The 20,307-nt window shown below is 40.9% G+C and overlaps 1 protein-coding gene across 7 annotated transcripts in view; it reads left to right on the top strand.

Annotated features, from left to right (window-relative positions):
• Positions 1 to 20,307, top strand: part of kank1a (KN motif and ankyrin repeat domains 1a) — a 313,072-nt gene that overhangs the window by 287,185 nt on the left and 5,580 nt on the right. For 6 of the 7 annotated variants that reach the window (XM_078214318.1, XM_078214319.1, XM_078214317.1 and 3 more), the window contains 5 exons: positions 8,633 to 8,747; positions 12,008 to 12,241; positions 12,735 to 12,822; positions 14,000 to 14,219; positions 16,138 to 16,280. In XM_078214318.1, coding sequence (XP_078070444.1) covers positions 8,633 to 8,747; positions 12,008 to 12,241; positions 12,735 to 12,822; positions 14,000 to 14,219; positions 16,138 to 16,280 — 800 coding nt within the window. The remainder of the gene's footprint in view (positions 1 to 8,632; positions 8,748 to 12,007; positions 12,242 to 12,734; positions 12,823 to 13,999; positions 14,220 to 16,137; positions 16,281 to 20,307) is intronic. The other variant, XM_078214320.1, reaches the window with a different exon arrangement.

Here is a 20,307-nt window from a genome sequence, read left to right as displayed (position 1 = left end):
GGTTAGCACTGCAGCCTCACAGCGCCAGGGACCCGGGTTCGATTCCCGGCTTTGGTCACTGTGCAGAGTCTGCACGTTCTCCCCTGTCTGCATGGGTTTCCTCTGGGTGCTCTGGTTTCCTCTCAGTCCAAAAGACGTGTGGTTAGATGCATTGACCATGCTAAATTCTCCCTCGGTGTACCCGAACAGGCGCTGGAGTGTGACAACTAGGGGATTTTCACAGTAACTTCATTGCAGTGTTAGTGTAAGCCTACTTGTGACACTAATTAATAAACTTGAAAGCTTAAAAATATTACAAAGACAAGAGCTCTCTTTTCCCCATTCCTGGGACTACCTCTTCCAGTGCTAATGGACTTGCATCGAATGTAAAAAAAACTCAACACTTAAAACTTTTAACACCTTTCACTTGTTAAACTAATTTTCAAAAGCTGTTCTAAGAGCGTTTCAATATTTAACAACTGTAAATCTCAGCAGATGATTTATTGTCTGTGCAAACTCCATATCAGTTATCCATATTTTCATTTTCCTGCTTTTGTCTCCAACCCTTCAATGTTTTTTTCCAAAGTGTTTAATTTAATTTCATATCTCATGTCTTGATTAAAATGTAATCAGGGGTCAGCTTCCCCACACGTTGATCATATCCGGCACTGCAATTCCAAAATTCCTTAGATTTGGGAACGCTCCCATTAGATTGGAAGTCGACAATCTTGCATCAATTTTCAAGAAGGAGGGAGGGAGAAAACAGTGAGCTACAGGCTTGTTAGCCGAACATTAATTGTTGGGAAATGCTGGAATCTGTTATTAAAGAAGTCTTGATACATTTAGAAGAGCATAGTATGATTAGAACAAGTAAACATGGTTTTACTGAAGGGAAATGCTGTTTGACAGATTCATTATTTTTTTGATGGTGGAACTTAGGGCAGGAAAGGGGGAAACCAGTAGATGTAGTATACTTGGATTTCCAAAAGACATTCAATTGTGGTGCCGCACAAAAGTTTAACAGGCAAGATAAGGGCTCATGGAGTTGGAGGTAATATACTAATATATATTTATAGAGGCTTGGTAGACTCTGGGCATAATTGGGGCTTTTTATAAAGTGGTAGGCAGTGAATAGTGGATGCTACAAGGAGTAGAGCTGGGCCCTTAGATGAAAAGACAATGTAATGCATCTGAGTTTGGTGATGATACCAAATTAGGTTAAAAGGTAATCTGTGAGGAGGAGACAGAGGTTGCAAAGAAAAGGGCAGGTTAAGTGAGTGGGCAACAAGATGACAGGTGGAGTGTAATGGGAGACATGTGAAATTATTCACTTTGTAAGAATAGAAAAGTGCAGTATTTTTAAAAGGTGTGCACATTCAAGTGTTGACATTCAAAGAGACTTGGGTGTGTTCATATAAGGAATGCAGAAAGTTAGCATGCAGGTGCAGCAGCAATGACAAAGGCATGTTGACCTTTGATGCAAGGGGATTAGAGTACAAAGATAAAGGCATTTGCTACAATTGTACAGGGTTTTGGTGAATCTAAGATACTGCATGCAGTTTTGGCTTCCACATTTAAGAGGATATCCTTGCATTGGAGGTGGTGCAGCAAATATTCATTAAATTGATCCCTGGGATGAGGATTGTCCTGTGATGAAGGATTGAGTAAATTGGGTTTTTATTTTTTGGGGTTTGAAAGTGTGAGATACAATCTCATTGATATCTACAAACTCCTGTGAGGATGCTGAGGGATTGTTTCCGCTGATAAGGGAATTGAAAACATGGGAGCACAGTCTCAGGATACTGGTCAATCGTTTCGGACTGAGATGAGGAGAAATTACTTCGCCCAGAAGGTTATGAATCTTTAAAATTCTTTACCTCAGCGTTGTGAATGCTCCATAGTTGAATACTGTGATAGACAGGTTTTTGGTTTCTCGGAATTGAGGGATATGGGGAGCAGGTGTGAGAATAGAGTTGAAGCCCAAGATCAGCCATGATTATATTGAGTGGCACAGCAGGCTCAATGAGTCGTGTGGTCTACTCCTGCTCTTGTTTCTTGTATTCACTGTTCAGCTCTGGCTTCCCACCACCTCACTGCCCATTCAACAGCGCATCTCACATCAGGTTTTGGTTGTTCCGTAACCTCATTCAGCTCAACATTGGGAAAACTGAAATCATGATCTTTGGCCTCTCACCACAACCATTTACGATTGATGTCATTGTTTTCTATTCAGTCTTGCAGGTTGATGCAAACTGCTCAGCACCTCTGTGTTCTGCTCGGTCCTTCAGTACTTCTGCAGGAATGTTGCCAGAGCCCATAGCCTTTGCTGTATCCACTGCCTTCAGCTGTTTATTAGCATCACGTGCAGTGAATCGAATTGACTGAAGCCTGGCATCTGTGATGCTGGGAACCTCAGGAGGAGGCCGGGGTGGATCATCCACTCGGCACTTCTGGCTGAAGTTGGCTGCAAATGCTTCAATGTTGTCTTTTGCACTGATGTGTTGTGCTCTCCATCATTGAGGATGGTGGCTGTTTGTTGAGCCTCCTCATTCCATTAGTCCATCATTCACACCTTGATGTTGCAGGACTACAGAACATTGATCTGATTTGTTGGTTATGAGTTTGCTTATCTCTGCCTCTCTCATGCTGCCTACCTTGAGCATGCTTGTAGTCTTGTATTTTAGCTTCAGCAAGCTGACATCTAATTTTTAAGTATGCCTAGTGTTGCTCTGGGCCTGCCCTCCTACACTCTTAATTGAACCAGGTTTGGATACAATGAGGGATATTTCAGGCCACGAGATTGCAATTGAATACAGTGCTGATGGTCCACAGTGCCTCATGGATGTCCTGTTTTAAACTACTAGATCTTTCCTGATTCTATCCCATTTAGCACAGTGGTAGTGTCCAAAGACTGTGTGGTGGTCATTTCTATCAATGCTATCATGGAAAGATGCATCTGTAACAGGTGTTAGGTTCAAGAATTCACTGACACCTCGTGGTCTGGTACAAGCGTACAAGTTTATTAGGAGTTCCTTCTCTGTCTTGCATGATGTTACCAGTCATCATCATCTATTGTTCTCTCTCACTGTTATTATACATTACTCCAAAGAACACCCATTTACATTCATTGGTCAATTCAACATGTTTGCAGAGATGACCGACACTAATTGGTTCTGACCTCTGATCACACACTGTCCATGAGTTAGTGGTCTCTGCTAAGGTTAGCTGATCAGGAGCTGTAAATGTACGCAGCAGTCTCATAATATTATAACATGCCCCAGCACAAGTAAAACCTCAGCATGATTTATCCTGTGAGAAAATGTTAGTACAAATACATTGTGGAAAATGTTATAAAAAATAAAACGGTTGGCTTTCCACACAGGAACATTGGGGAGGGTGAGATAACGTAGGTTTATACCTCTTATTTGGCTAGCAGATATATCCTTCAGAACAAAGCCAGCTCAGTCAGTAGTGATGCTACTGAGCCACTCGTGGTGATAGGAATTGAAATCCTCCACCCAGAGTACATTCCATGCCCTTGCTACCTGTAGTGTTCTTCTGAGTGGTGTTCGACATGGAGGAGATAATTTGGTAGCAATTAGCAAGAGGTTTCTATCCATGTTTGACCTAATGCCATTCAATTCCTGGTGTCTAGAGTTAATGTTGAGAACCCCTGGGCCACTGCATTGTGACCGTATAACGCTCTGCTGCTGTCACCTCTGGTGAGTCTGTCTTTCTGCCAGGACAGGACATAACTAGGGCTGATGATGGAGGAGTCTGAAACATTGCCTGTAGGGTATGATCTGGCAAGTATGACTCAGATTGTTCTAATTTGAGCACAAGTCCCCAGATGTTAATAAGAAGGACTTTAGAAAGGAAACAAGAACTAGAGGACACAGCCTCAAAATAAGGGGGAGTCAATTTAGGACAGAGTTGAAGAGGAACAACTTCTCCCAGAGGGTAGTGAATCTTTGGAATTCTCTGCCCATTGAAGCAGTGGAGGCTACCTCGTTAAATATGTTTAAGTCACAAGTAGATAGATTTCTGATCAATAAGGAAATTAAGGGTTATGGGGAGCGGGCGGGTAAGTGGAACTAAACCACTATCAGATCAGCCATGATCTTATTGAATGGCGGGGCAGGCTCGAGGGGCTAGATGGCCTACTCCTGCTCCTATTTCTTATGTTCTTATGTTCTTATTACAGGGATGACTAGGCAGGGTGTGTTGTTGTTGTTTCCAGTGCCTCGATTGTTATTGGATGACCCCATCCATTTTATTCTTTTTTGACTTATCTGTAGCAGTTTGGACAAGCTAAATGCTTACTAAGCTGGGTCAGAGTTGAGACTTAATTACATTGGTAGAATGATTCATATCAGGTATGCTCAAGTGATCAAGATTAGCGGAGTGCAGATACCTTGGAGGGTTGTAAGGTTGAAGGAATTTAGAGGTACAGAGGAATGAGGCCAAGGAGAGATTTGAAAACCCAGATAAGACTTTTCAAATCAAGATATTGCCAAACTGGGAGCCAGTGTATGCCAGCCAAGGGGTGATGGATTAGGTGAGTTAGGACCCAGGCAAGAGCTTTGAATGCCCTCAAGTTTGCAAAACATAGGAAGTAGCAATGGCATGAATAACAGTTTCTGCATCAGATGAGTTGAGGCCAGGATGGCGACAGATGACGCTACAGAGGTGGATCATCTGTCATCTATTTGGTTGCTCTCTATTTCCCTCTTGTGGGAATGTACCCAGATTATCTTGTCAGGAAAACAGAAGTAATTTTAAGTGATCTATATTTGTACTATTAAATATTAGAAATAAGGTATAGATTTAAGTGGGTTTAATTTCGTGTTGCTGTGTAAGCAAGGGTAAATCTATTCATGTTTATGGGGAGACGATGGCCTAGTGGTATTAATTCTAGACTATTAATCCAGAAACCCAGCTAATGTACTGGGGACCCGGGTTCGAATCCCGCCACGGCAGCTGTGGAATTTAATTCAGTTTTTTTTTAAATCTGCAATTAAGAATCTACTGATGACCATGAAACCATTGTCAATTGTTGGAAAAAGCCATATGGTTCACGAATGTCCTTTATGGAAGGAAATCTTCCATCCTTGCCTGTCTTGCCTACATGTGACTCCAGAGCCGCAGCAGTGTGGTTGACTCTTAACTACCCTCTGTACAAGGGCAATTAGGATGGGCAATAAATGTTGGCCAGCCAGCGATGCCCATGTCCCACAAATGAATTTTTAAAAATGCAAGTCAAAGGAGGTATTTCCATCTGGAGGTTTTTGGTTTCATTTAGCATTCTGCTTCTATTGTGCTTAGAGAGGGTAAACAAGTTAGAAGTAGAAGTCATTACTGATCAATCAGGGACACATTAGGTTAGAAAGGCTCTTTGAGTGTAGTTTTAGCTGATTTTACAGCAGTTGGATTAGAATCCTACAGTGCAGAAAGAGGCCATTCGGCCCATCGAGTCTGCACCAACCACAATCCCACCCAGGCCCTATCCACATATCCCTACATATTTACCCACTAACCCCTCTAACCTATGCATCCCGGGACACTAAGGGGAAATTTAGAATGGCCAATCAACCTAACCCGCACATCTTTGGACTGTGGGAGGAAACCGGAGCACCAGGAGGAAACCCACGCAGATACAGGGAGAATGTGCAAACTCCACACAGACAGCGACCCGAGCTGGGATTCGAATCCAGGTCCCTGGAGCTGTGAGGCAGCAGTGCTAACCACTGTGCTACCGTGCCGCCCATTTGGAGGGCTAGAGAGGGATCATCTCTCAGCTTTGCTAGAAAAAAAGCCATATCATAGAGTAGTGGTCAAGAAAGCAAGAGTAGGAAAATACAGAAGTGAAGAAAAGTTTCCAAGAAATCTGAAGTTGAAGGAGCAGGAACAAAGCCTTTGGGAACAGGATGGATGTTGTATATGGAAGTTAAAGGCGGTTCTAGAAGAGAAGAGCTGATGAGGTTGGCTACAGTCAAGCCACATATCTGAAACAATTTTAAGGTTTGGTATACTTACTTCCTATGTTTAAAGCAATATACCATGTTGTGGACTGAATACCTGAGTTTGTGTAAAAGCATTTGAGAGAAAGGAAACCTGAAAGGTAAATTGGAAAACTTGGTACTGGTTTATTGTAAGTGGAGTGGACCATTTTTTTGAAGGGTAGTATGAAACTCTGGAGTGGAATCTTGATGAAAACAGCTGATAGAAAGCATTCATAAGATAAAATGGAATCATAGAATCCCTACTGTGCAGAAGGAGGCCATTCAGCCCATCGAGTCTGCACCAACAATAATCCCACCTCAGCCCTATCTCCTTAACCCAACATATTTATTCCACTAATCCCTCTAACCTACGCATTCCGTGATCCCAAGTTGCATGGCCAGTGTACCTAAGCCACACATCTTTGGACTATGGGAGGAAACTGGAGCACCTGGAGAAAGCCCACGCAGACATGGAGAATGTGCAAACTCCACACAGACGGTGACCCATGCCGGGAATCGAACCCGGGTCCCTGGAGCTGTGAGGCAGCAGTGCTAACCACTGTGCCCATTGTTGGAAAGAAGATTTTAAAGTATGACATTTTGGGAGTGGAGTTTGGAAACACTCATGACCATCATCTGGGGGCAATTTGAGCAGAAATCTATGGAAGATCGTGGGGGGAGTATTGTATGATAATCAAACTTTTCATGTTTGATATTTTTTCCTTGTTAAAACTAATTCCGGGTCCTGGGACTCCGTTCCTGCACATTTTCTTTAAAAAAAAGTTACGATCTTTGGAGCCAGGGTTCCATTCTGGAACCAGTTGGGATCACAACAATCTCCTCAAAGACTGTACACAGCTGCATTATATTTCTGCCTCCCAGTCTTCAATTTAGGTTTATCCATGAATATTCCAGTGGGAAGGAATGCAGCTGTATGTCACAATTGAAAACAAAATTACTTTCAACTGGCGAGACATGTGAACCACTTGAGCCTAAATGTTTAGCCTCTTCTCTGCAATCTGTTTTAACAAAATATTGACAAATTAGCTTGATGCAACAGTACAGCATGGCTTTGTGTAATTAATCTTCGTTTGTGCTCTCTACCTTTTTGAATGCAAACTACTTCATTCAATATCTGATCAAATGAAGAGAATCGAGGAACAAATAGCAAGTTTTATTAAACGTCAATGTGTATGATTCACCATAGCTTCAAAGGATCTAAAACTGTAACCTGAAAATCTTGTTTGAGCAGATGTGGAATAATATTAGCAAAAGGTCACTTGCAGATTGTGCTACTTATTTTTTGTATACTTACCAGGAAACCAGAGTGCATTTTAAGAACTCGTGTTAAAGTGTGTGACAGTTTTCCTTTTGCCATTAAAGTCTTCCTGTATCATGTATCACATCTGCTCGAGAGATTAGGTTTATCCATGAATACTCCAGTGGTAAGGAACACGGCTATATGTCACAATTGAAAACAAAATTACTTTCAACTGACGAGACAAGTGAACAAGGGTGATACCAATTAAGCCTAAATGTTTAGCCTCTTCATTGATCAAGTAATCACTTACATTTCCTCTGCAGTTTGTATGAACAAAATATTGCCAAACAGCCAATTCTCAGGTGAATGCAGTTCTTGAATCCAGTTCTTAAAAATTGCACCAGAATGGCCCAAGGTGCTCCTCATTATAGGGCATTGTCTTATTTCTGTTCTTGGCATGTCCCATCACACAGCGATACTGTGAAGCCAGCCAGTATGAACTTGAAAGCATAAACCTTTGACTTATTAGAACTTTAAAACCTAGAGTCTTGTGCTACAGAAGAATTATATTTTTAAATCTTCAGATCCTGTGGATCACAGAATCCTGACTATGCAGAAGGAGGCCATTCAGCCCATCGAGACTGCACCAACTTTTATCCAAACCCTATCCCCATATTTTACCCCACTAATCCCCCTAACCTATATTTATCTTTGGACACTAAGCGGCAATTTTCCATGACCAATCCACCTAACCTGCGCATCTTTTGGAGTGTGGGAGGAAACCAGAGCACCCGGAGGAAACCTATGCAGACACGGGGAGAACATGCAAACTCCAAACATACAGTCATCCAAGCCTGGAATTGAATCCGGGTCCCTGGCGCTGTGAGGCAGCAGCGCTAACCACTCTGCCACCGTGCCACCCGCACGGTGATAGTAAATAGAATAACGTAGAAACATGTTAACAGCATGCTGAATGCTTCACTTGATTAAATGTAACATAAATGCCTTTCTTGTTGCCCTAGCTTAATGCTATTTTCAAATGTCATTGCTTTTCACAAGCATTAGGATTGAATTGGCTCTTTATATTATAATCTCTTCTCCCATTACTTAAGATACCTTTCCTCCTCATCTCCCTACTTCCCTCCATATTTTGCACCATTTCCTTCCTGTGCCCAGGAAAGGTGTTCTGTGGGAAATTGCTGAGTGGGACACAGGTACTTCATTCTGCGCGCAGTAGATGAGTGAATGTGCCAACATACTGGGCTAGTGGGTAAAAGATTGCATCACTATTTGGTAGTGCAACTTTCACCATTTTGTCAGGAATGGCGATTTATACTCTGTATGTGGATGAGCATCTTTCTCACATCCTTCCGTAAACACTTTTTTGCAGTACCTCCTAACAGTACTGGTGCACTGAAATCCATTATGAAGAAAAAAGATAGCCCCAGAAAGCATGAAGCAAATGGCACAAAGAAGAACCTTCAATTCGTTGGTGTCAATGGAGGGTGAGTGTGAAGTCTTCTCTGTTATAATTCGAATAACCACAAATTACAACAAAGGAGCAGTGGAGTTTGAATTTGTTTCATTCTCCACAGCAAATCTCTCTAATAAACAGTACACGGTTTGTTCAGCAGAAATAGAATGGCAAGTTTATTAAGAATTTGGAAAGCTTGAAAAGCTGACAAAATTCAGACAGCTGGATTTTACTGAAGGGAATTGTGTCGTCTCTATACTAAATACATACTATGGTACTCTGAATTAATTTTATGATTTGACTTTATGTATGAAAATGATGCTTGTGTAAAAGCAAAAGGCTAAGAAACTGTTGATCTCTGTGTGGTGCATGTATGGTCAAAGTATGTAGGCCAAAGGTACTGTAAACATTCCCTCAAATGTGCTTCTGAAGCAACTGGGCGTGACTGGCAATGTAGCTGTAGTAGCCTGTCAATCCCTCCATTGAGCACTTGCACCAGAATGAAGTGTCCATCTTTGCTATCTCAGTTTGAAAGAAAAATAAACCTCCAGCTGTTATCTGAATATTTGGATAAAGTGAATTTGAATGAAGACTTACTCCAGTGAAACTTTTATGTTGCAGTAAACATTTGCAAGCAAACTATAATTTTGGAAAAAGGCCATTTGGCTTTAACTGCTCTCTTGATAGCAATTTTGACAGTCTAACCACGCTGGATAAAGTTTCCATTAAATTTCATTGCTGAATTTGAATGACAATCTTTTCTGTTATCTCCAAGTTTTAGATTGTCCCACAAGCGGAAATAATTTATCTTCATCTATCCCATCAAACCCCTTTATGATTTTGCCATTCGATCTAATTAGATCACCTCTTGACCTATTTTCTAGAGAAAGGAACCCCAATCATATTCCCTCTTTCCTGATGGTTGCATGTAACCTTCCAGTTTTGGTATCATTTGTTGTACCTTTTCCAGTGCATCTATACACTTTTTGTAATGTGGAGACTAAAATTGCATACTGTGGTCCAAATAAACGTAACTTCCCTGCTTTTCAGTTCTATTCCTGTACAAATTACCCTAGTGTGATGTTTGCATTTTTATTGCCTGGTTAGCCTGTGTTGCTACTTTTAATTATTTGTGAATCTGTACCCCTGGATCTCTTGGTCCTCGTACTGCATTTAGACTCCTATTTCCTAATAATATGCAGCCTACTTATGTTTTCTACCAAATTGCATCAACTACGACTTAGTGAGATTATTTTGCCAATTACGCACCCATTCAGTAAATTTATTAACGTATTAACTTTCTCTCCCCACCCTGCTCCTTCCACTCACCAAAATAATTGTAAACTGATAATGGCAATTTTTTTCCACCCATCCTTCAAAATGACAATATAGAATCACTAAAGTAAGAAACTATATTTTAAAATACATTTTCTTTATAATAGCATCATTAATTTGAAGCAATGGCAATAATTCTTGCTGATGTCTCATATGTGATGCATCATAGTATCAAAAAGAATGTAGCTTTTCTGTAGTTTACAGATACTTCATAAAAGACGAATGAAACTTGGTGTCTGCCACACTGATGCGCGTTATCAAACACGAGGCTAGATGCTCGGGAAATAAAGGCTTTTATTTACTGTAATGAAGCAGCCAATAATTATATACACGATCCCAGACTGAGGGGTCCCAGCCAGAGCAGGGACTTTTATACCTCTCCCAGGAGGCGGAGCCCGACTGGGATGTACCACAACACTACAGTACAAAGGTGTAACAACCCCACCCTAACCCCAACAGCAACACGTAGCACAACCCAACAGTAACATATGTACATCCTTGTAGTACTGGCCAGACCCTGGCTCAGTACTATCCAGTGGGAACCAACGATGGTTCACCACACACACATATAGATTTGGTGTCAAATTAATTGCCATACTGAGATTAGCCAAATAATATTATTGCTCACAGTGACTCCTCTCTTAACCTGATCCCCTTGTATTCCTCATTCTATCACCATGGCCATGGCTATCTTTCCTTTCCGCACTGTTTTCCTCCTTGAATCTGTCTTTAAATAAATCTCTGACTCCCCTAATTTCATGCTGGCTCTCTTGCGCACTTGGACATCTTGCCCCTTTCCTCCCTGTTACTGTTCTCCCACTCTTCCCTAATTGGGGTGAAATTTTGGCTAAGGCCCAAAGAAACCACCATTTGGCTAAATCAGATGTCTGCATGTGCTGTGAAGCAGAGAGCTGCTGCTATCCAAGAAGTAAAAAAGTTTATTGCCATAATGTGGGGTGGCCATGCAATTCTGGGGCAACTGAAATGACAGTGCAAGAAATGGGAGCTGAAATGACACTGCAAGATTTGGGAGCACTGGAGAAGAAAGTTATTCACCGGAATTCTACTGCCCCGCTCACCCCAGGAATTGGAGCGAGCGAGGGGCGGATAATGGGAAAGTCTGTTGACCTTAGGCGGGTTTTCCCGGTCTCGGGCTGTAAAAGCCCGCCCATTGTGTTTGGCAAGGAGGTACTGAGGCTCATGGGAGTGTAATGGGTGCTGAGGTAAATCAGAAAGATCCCAGGGGGAATTTGGGATGTGAGGAGTGGGAGAGAGTTGCTGGGTGGTGGTGTTGGGAAAGTGAACTCAGGGTGTAAAAAGCACTGAGGTGGTGGGAGTGAGGAAGATTGATTCCTGGGCTGGAAATAGTGGGAGCGGCTTGTGGGTGTTCAGACAATGCTGGGTTCTACCTGAGGGCTGGTCTACTACAGGGAAAAGCATGAGTGGTTGAAAGTGGTGAGATGGCATTAGGAAGGAGAGAGAATGAAGAGCGGTCGAAACAATGACAGCAAGAAAGTTGTTTGCAATGGGGGGGGGGGGGGGGGGGGGGGGGAGCTGGGAGGAGGGAGGGTGTTGCAGAGCACAACATATTATTAAAAGGGGTTCCTGAAGAGTGACTGATAAGCAAATGTGCTTGTAAATGTGTTTCAGTTTTCTTGCTGTGCAAATGAAACTTAAGGGATTAATATTTCTAACCCATAAATGCAGATAACTTTCCAGTGTTTGATGCACAGCAATGCCACAGATAGGTGAAAATGTTGTACTTGCCTTTTTAGTTCCGATAGCACTTTCATTTCAAAACAGTTGGCTGTGCAAGTTGGCAGAACATTTGCAAATAATTTGTGCTCCCTCTGTACCAGGCACTTTATTACAGCTATTTGGCTTCTAGCCAGATGTACTGTTCTGGTTGCAGTCTATAATTACCCAAAGTATATCGAGTGATTTTTATTCTCTTAGGTATGAAACCACATCCAGTGATGATTCCAGTTCAGATGAAAGCTCATCTTCTGAATCCGATGAGGAGTTTGAGGATCAAGATTATTCTAAGGATGAAGTTGAGATTAATCGTGAAGTGCTACCAGATGGACCTGATGTGTGTAGGACTGAGATTGCAAATGTATCAAATGAAAAAGAGATTGCAGTGTTGGAAGGAAGTGAAAAGGAAGCTGACAAAATGGAAATAAGGGAGAAGTATAACCATTTTTATGAGAAATATATAATTTGTATGAAACATAGTGTAAGGGACCCTAATAATCTTTTTGAAAGATAATCCAAATGCAGGTGTACATAAATTTGTTACTAATTCTGGTAATTTTTAATTACAAATAACGTAAAACTAAGAAGTTATTAAACTCAGTTCCTTTGAATCCTCTGCTAATACATTTGTTTCAGGAATATTCATCATATTCCCTGTGCGTTATTAAAATGAGCCATGGCTTTAATGGTAAAATGCTAAAAGGTAACTAGGCTTTCCCACAGGAAAGGGAAAAATACATTGGTAAGCTGTCAAAGGCCATTCCTAATGGTGGCTTGCTACTGTCAGAAACTTGCAACCAAATTATCTGCCTGCTGTTTAACTGGGGAATGGTAGATGAGTCGGATTTGGTAATGCAGTAATAAAAATAAATGGATACTTTTTACCCTTGCATGTTTGGATTAACAAATTTATCTTTTCGAACATTAGGTATGAGTTAAATGAGAAGGTGTTGTCGGCTTGCAATATACTGAAAAACCAGCTCAATGATCCAAAAGCAATGGCAAGCAAAGAAGTGGTAAGTTAAATTAAACATGAATGTGCAGGTTAGGTGGATTGGCCGTGCTTAATTGCCCCTTAGTGTCTCAAAATGTGTAAGTTAGAGGGAGATTAGTGGGGTAAATATGTGGGACTACAGGGATAGGGTCTGGGTGGAATACTCTGTCAGAGAGTGGGTGCAGACTCAATGGGCCAAATGGCCTGTTTCTGTACTGTAGGGTTTATGTGATGTCAACATCTTTACAGGCTGATTCATAAATCTTTACAGAATGCAAATGTTTTGGAGCAAATATGCATCTAAATCTTTTATTGCCATTCCTTCTACAGTTCAGATAACAATGTAATAAAATACTGTAAATGATTCCTGAAAATATTTTGACTATATTAATAAAGTAGCAAAAGCTGCTTTCAAAAAAATCAGATTTGACTCCATGTTTGCGCCCTTTCGGGGTGGCTTTTTCTAATAGAGACCAGCAGGCCAAGGGTGAATAACAAGAGTTTTGAATTGTCTGGCAATTTGGAGATCAAGAGCTGTTTGTGGAAATTCAATTTAAGAGATTAAATTGATGGGATAGATTGTATGTGGTCTGTGGAACAAATTAATGGATTGTAGTTGAGTTCAAACACAGTGGCTTATCTATTGCATCAGATCGTGAACTTGACCAGTTAGCCTGCAAAACAAATGCACTTCTGGAACAGATTCCCTCAGTCGAATTTGGCTTTTAATGAGTAATTAAGTGAATCCATCCATGTGAAAGCTGATGAAAGCTTTGGAGACTTCCACTTGCATTCATTTGTGCAATGTTTTTTTAATTGAACACGATGAGTTAAACAATTTAATTATTAATGCTTAGATTTTAATTGTATAGGTAGGTATTTGTTGAATTGGAACAGGAGGTTTACTTCATTTCAATAGTATGGTGATCAAAATGATTACGCTTCACTCACTATCTTCAAGACTTCTTTTTGCGATCTGTATGTAGCTGGAAAAGCCAAGCCAGCTCAACCTAATTGCCCTCCAAGAAGGCAATAGTGAGCTGCCTTCTTAAACTGGTGCAGTCTTTGTGGTGCAAGTACACCCACAGTGCTGTTAGGGAGGGTTCATTAAGAAGCTTCTCCTGTGTTTGGCTCAGCAGCTTTTTATCCCAATTAGAGTATTATATTTCCTAACGTAGGGTTTATTGTGAATTTCACAGAGACTTTGCCTAAACAATATCCAACATGAATGGTTCCGTGTATCAAGTCAGAAGTCGGCAGTTCCCACCATGGTAGAAGATTACCTGGCTGGATTCAGGGAGGTTTCACTAGAAGTCTTGAAACATATAGTCAACATGGCTGACGGAAATGGCAATACGGCCCTTCACTACAGTGTGTCTCACTCAAATTTTGAAATTGTGAAGTTGCTTCTGGATGCAAGTATGTTGAATGTTTTATTTCTTTGCATATTTGTGTTTACACTGTTGACACTGTTTCCAGTTAAATGCATCTGTTTGTGGGAGTTGGCTGATTTCTTTTGTGCCTGTAACTTGTTCTCCCTTACTAATAAGCATCAAGAAAGCCATGCTTATGGGAAAGGGTGTTACATCTCTGTCCTTGGTCACACTGAACAAGTGGTTAGCAAATTCTACTGCCTTGGCTCCACCATGGCAGACCATCTCGCTGTTGCTGTGCTGCTCAGTGCATTCGTAAGGAAAGCAGCTGCTGCCTTTTCCCACTCAAAATGTCCATAGAGAAATATGAACCTGAGTGTTGGGACCAAAATGTTCGTTTAATGAGGTCTGTATTCTCAGCACCTTACTTGCATAGGCGACATGGATGACCAAGAAAGGAAGCTCAGCAATTTCCATCTTCGTTGTCTGTGATGGAGTCAGTGTATCTCTTGGAAGGACAAAATCATGAATGCGACAGTTCTCTTGAAGGAAAATTGCCCAAGTTTGCTGGCACTCCTCAAGCAGAGGTGAATTCTGAAGGGTTCCAAAGAGTCGTCGTACTGGACTCAGAACTCATCTCTCTTTCTCTCTCCATAGATGTTGCCAGAGCTGCTGAGCTTTTCCAGCACTTTATTTTTATTTCAGATCTTCAGCATCTGGGCTCAGACGTGACGACATAATCTTTTATTAAAGAATAGGCATATGTCATCACGTCTGAGCCCAGATATCTTTTTAACTCGAGTCAGACATAATTGGGGAGGAGAAAGGGAAGAAAAAAAGGAAGAGAAATTGATGCTTATGTTGATGCCATGTTTCTGATTTGATTATATAGTGAGAAGCTCATATGCATCCCTCTTGGATTGTAAAGTTATTTTTGGCGCAAATTATTGCACAGTTGTCTTAAAGATGTTAAGCAATCTTAATCTATTGAATTGCAGCTTTGCTGTTGATGTTTAACAGTGAGAATCTACCTGGATGGAATTGTTTCTCAATGCCAATGTTATTGATCAAGACTTTACTGTAAGTGGTTGATGAATGGCACCACTCTATTAGATTTGTCCTTGCTTTCATGAGCTTTTGCAATGTTAGGTAAAATGTCTAAACAGTGTGATGCCCTCTGCAGTTATAATTCTGCACTTCCTTAACTAATCAAACTGAAAAATTGTTCATGAATAGTGCAGTTTGAAGCAGAAGATGAGAGTTAGAATGGTGAATTCAATGCCTGATTAGATACAGAAAGCAAAGTAGAGAGGGAGAGAGAGATTGGATTTTTAAATTTTAAAAAAGACAAACAGTTTTTTAAAAAAAATGTTTTAAAAAATCTCCAATAGTTAAAAGTTATGGGAATGGAACTTCAAATTTGGAGACGCTAATTTTCACTGCCAGAAAGGTTGTTGAGCAGCAGTTAAAACCTTTTATCATGTTATTCAAAAGATACTTAGACTAACGGAGACATTCCCTCACTTTCCATGGTGAGTTCAATTCACACCTACCATGCAAAAACAGAAATTTCATGTCGTTCCATTAATTTGCACAAGGAGCCCAATGACAAGATGCCACTTTCATGAACTGTAAACAGAGCAGCATATCTCAGACAGAAACTTCCAGGTTTTTGTGTTCAATTGCACATCTCCCCTCACCTGAAGTTGCTGTTCAATTAGCAAATATATAATGGCGAACACATTAGCTTCACCATTTTATTTTGACCGTAAATTGTGGCCCAGTGCTTTTGAACTATTGTATCTTCCAATTAAACAATGAGTCTTCATTTCTATTGAAAGTTAATCAAAATGTATCTTCCACTTTATTGGATAGTTAGCGTTGGAAAAAAATGATTTGGTTTACCGAGGATTTTCTGAATTATTTTGATGGTGTTTGAGACATTGAGTTTTTTTCTATTACAGATGTGTGCAATGTTAATCAACAGAACAAAGCTGGCTATACTCCCATCATGCTTGCTGCTCTTGCTGCAGTGGAAAATGAGAAAGACATGAAAATTGTGGATGAACTGTTTAGTCAGGGAGATGTGAATGCCAAAGCCAGTCAGGTTCGTAACATTCTTTTTATATTGTGACAATTGTTTTCAGAATTCACTTTGCAATTCTTAATTTTAATCTTCCTGCTCAATATGAAACTACCCTTAATATCTTGCCTCTTTTTTTTTCCATTGCTGTACTCGAGTTTGTAAATTGTGATAGTCACTCATTCGTATGCTCTTTTACTCTTTTTAATACCTTTTCCTGCACCTTATTTCTTCTTCTTGTTTTCCCAAAATAAATTAGTGTGTGCATCTTGTCCTCAAATACTCCAAATTGGATTCTTAGTTTTGGATTTAATCCTTACCCCCCAAAAAACAAGTTATTTTTCTGGTTAGTAATGGTGAAAGTACCTAAGACTTGAGCATAATGTATCACTTTCTAAGTTGGGGAGACAACATTTTATATTTTCCAATGAGTTGTTTTTGGTGACATTGCAACGTTTATCTCTTTTTCTCCCCTTCCCAAAAACAAAAAAAAGTCAAAGATGTCTATCTAAAAAACTCAGACCTCCTTTGATACCTATTCCAGCTGTAGTTTTATCAGAAATCTGACTCCTGGTATCATCATTCAGCTCTTGAATTCAGCTTCTGCCTTAGATTTCTGTTCCTTGTGCTTATCATAGAATCCCTACGGTGCATAAGGAGGCTATTTGGCCCATCGAGTCTGCCCCCCCATGGAGCATCTTACCCAGATCCTCTTGCTTCACCCTATCCCTACCATACCTACATGTCTTGAGATATTAAGGGGCAACTTTGCATGGCCAATCCACCTAACCTGCACATCTTTGGACTGTGGAAGGAAACTGGAGCAGCTGGAGGAAACCCACGCAGACACGGGCGAACGTGCAAACTTCACACAGTCACCCAAGGCGGAATTGAACCCAGGTCCCTGACGCTGTGAGGCAGCAGTGATGAGAGCTCTGCCACCCTGTTGCCCCTAAAATCCATACCTATGGCACAAATGTTGCTGGGGGCAGGATTTCCCCTCTGAATGGAGAGGCCTGTTTACTTGGCCAAACTGGGGTACCCTCACAATCTCCTACCTGCTTCAGCAGCGCTTATCTCTCTAGATGGGACTGCCAAGCCAACCCTTTGATTAGGCCTGCATCATCAGGATCCCTGCCATTCTTAATTGGCTATCTTCTCTCTAGTGTACTCCACACATTGCTCCTTGCAAGCACTTTTTAAGTTTGTACGGTTATCTGTCATTACTGATTTCCTAATTCTGCATTGTTACATTTTCCCTGAACTTTCTTGTAAGTGTTATGTTATATGTGCTAATTGAAAACGCAGTTTTCAAGATGTATTTATTTAATTATATCAGAAGAAAACATGATCAAACTTTCCCTATAAACAAAAAATTACAGCAGCCCAAGATTTTGAGGTCACCTTGGACTGGGCGGTATCCATGGATGTTGACTATATATGGACTTTTGAGCATTCAATAAGGATCCACATGAGGTTATTGGCCAAAAATATTTGGGAAGGAGGAAGTGGCAATTAGAGATAAATGGGAATGATCTTTGACTGGATGTGACCAATCACGTTCCCCAGAGATCGATGCTTGCGTATTAGCTATTTATTATATATGCCAATGACTTGAATGAGAGGTAGAGTTGGAGTTCTGGTTTTGCAGATGGCACCAGGATAAGAGGCACAGGAATCTGAGCCACTCGGAACAGGAAGTGACAAAAGCATGTAGAGAAAAAATTGAGTGGACAAAATTGTGGCAGTTTGATACAGGGAAATGGGAGATCATCCAGTTGGATCCAGAAAAGACACATTGAAATATCCATTAGGACCTGTGGAAGAATAAAGGGATTTGGATGTTCAGCCACATAAAGAACTAAAAGCTGATGTCTGGATTACAAAAAGTAATCAGAAGGTTAATAGGATACTGGCCTTTCCCTGAAGGGGACTGGAATACAAAGGATTGATGTACAGAGCTTTGATCAGAACCCATCAGGTCTCCAAAGCCTCTGTACAATTAAGCAAGACTTACTCTTGAACTTCACCTGTATACCATTTTTCTTCCCATTTTTTTGCTGTACTAATATATTAATTTTCTGTGTTTTGTGTATGAGGGCATCCAAATCCCTCTAAACACTAACATTTTGAAAGTTTCTCACCATTAAAAACATTTCTCCACACCAAAGTGAGTAACATTCTATTGCCCTCACATTATGCACCATTTGCCACATTCTTGCACACAGTCCCTTAATCACTTTATATTCATGCACTGACTCTTGTGTGGAATATATATTAGCTCTAGTAATATTTCAGGCATTGGAGCCATTTCCCAATTCCAAACCCAGATGGGTCAGAGTTGTCTATTCTGTCATGGGCTGTGAGCATCACTGGCAGGTCAGCATTTGTTGTCCATCATTCATTGCCCTCAAGAAGATTGTGATGAGCTGCCACCTTGAACTGCTGCAGTCCATCTGGTGTAGGTGCACACACACACCGGTTAGCAAGGGAGCTCCAGGATTTTGATGGAGTAATAGTGAAGGAAAGGCAAGTAGGTTCCAAGTCAGGATGGTGTGTGACTTGGAGGAAACTTGCAAGTGATGGTGTTCCCATTTGCCTGCTGCCTTTGTCCTCCTAGGTGATCGAGGTTGCAGGTTTGGAAGGTGCTGATGAAGGAAACTTGACTGACTGCTGCATCTTGTATATCGTATACATTGATGCCACTCTGTGTTGTGGTGGAGGGAATGAATGTTTAAGCTGGTCACTCTGGGTGCCAATCAAGTAGACTGCTGAATCCTGGCTGTGTCAAGCTTCTTGAGTATGTTGGAGTCGCACTTGTTCGGGCAAATGTTGAGTGTTCCATCACCCTCCAGACTTATGCCTTGTAGATGGTGGACAGGCTTTGAGAAGTCAGAAGGTGAATTACTCATGTCAACTCCCAGTTTCTGACCTGATGTTGTAGTCACAGTATTTATATGGCTAGTCCAGTATAGTTTCTAGTCACTGGTAATCCCCTGGATGATAGTGAGGAATTTAATGATTGTAATGTCAAGGAGAGATGGTTAGATTCTCTCTTGTTGCAGATTCTCTCTTGTGGCCATGGGAAATTTTACACAAACTGGTCAATTATGAGGCTGCCTCCAAGTTGCCGAACAAGTAAGAATGTTCGGCAGGTTTCCAAGACATCAGTGCTGGACATCCCAGCCTACTCTAGTGGAGACTGGCGCCCCCATTGTGAGACCAGTATAATTACTGCTGGTGTTGGAATTGATGACAACAGGGAGCAACTGAAGCAGCAATTTGTGTTCTTGGAATGGCAGAAAAGTTTATTGCATATGGCCATCAGAGGCATCTGTCTCCGCTGTTTAAAACTCAGCTGCAACGCTGCAATATGGGATCTCTTACCATTTGCTATCGCTGAGTATTTCTCAACTATTAGTCCCATTCATTTCTGCAGTCTTTTTTCTTTACTAATTAATTGCTTTAAGTTTATTAATAGGTTGACAGGAGAGTTAATTGATGTTTAAAATGGTTTGCCAGAGCAAGTGCAAAGCAGCTATTTGCTCTGGTCAGAGAACCCACAACCAAGAGGCTTAGTCTTGAAATTACAGGTTTGCCTTTAGGAGTGAAATCAGGAAGTACTTTTTCCATGCAAAGGTGATGAAAATCTAAATGATGTCCCCTCCCCACCAATCCCCTCAAAAGACTGCACAACTTGAGTTAATTGAATTTTTTAACACTGGGATCAACAAATATTTATTAGTTATGAGTATTAAAGGATATGGATCACGGATGGGTAAATAAGAGAGTTGTGATATAGATCAACCATGATCCAATTGAATGGCAGAATAGACTTGAGCGAATGGCTTACTTGTGTTCTACTCAAATTATACATGGTTTATTGGAAAGGACAGCCATGATTGGTAGGATAACGTTGTCTCATTTAGATATATTGGAAATGTATATTTTTGCTTTTATAATTCCTGTATGGCATACACATTATTAAATGACACTCTGTTTTCTCTGTCTCCTTATGGTGAAATATTTAGCTCCTAGTAATTCCCCAGGG

Source organism: Mustelus asterias, chromosome 6 (assembly GCF_964213995.1).
Source record: "Mustelus asterias chromosome 6, sMusAst1.hap1.1, whole genome shotgun sequence".
Lineage (NCBI taxonomy): Eukaryota > Metazoa > Chordata > Chondrichthyes > Carcharhiniformes > Triakidae > Mustelus > Mustelus asterias.
Note: the sequence above shows the minus strand (reverse complement) of the source record. Positions and strands in the feature narration are given on the sequence as shown.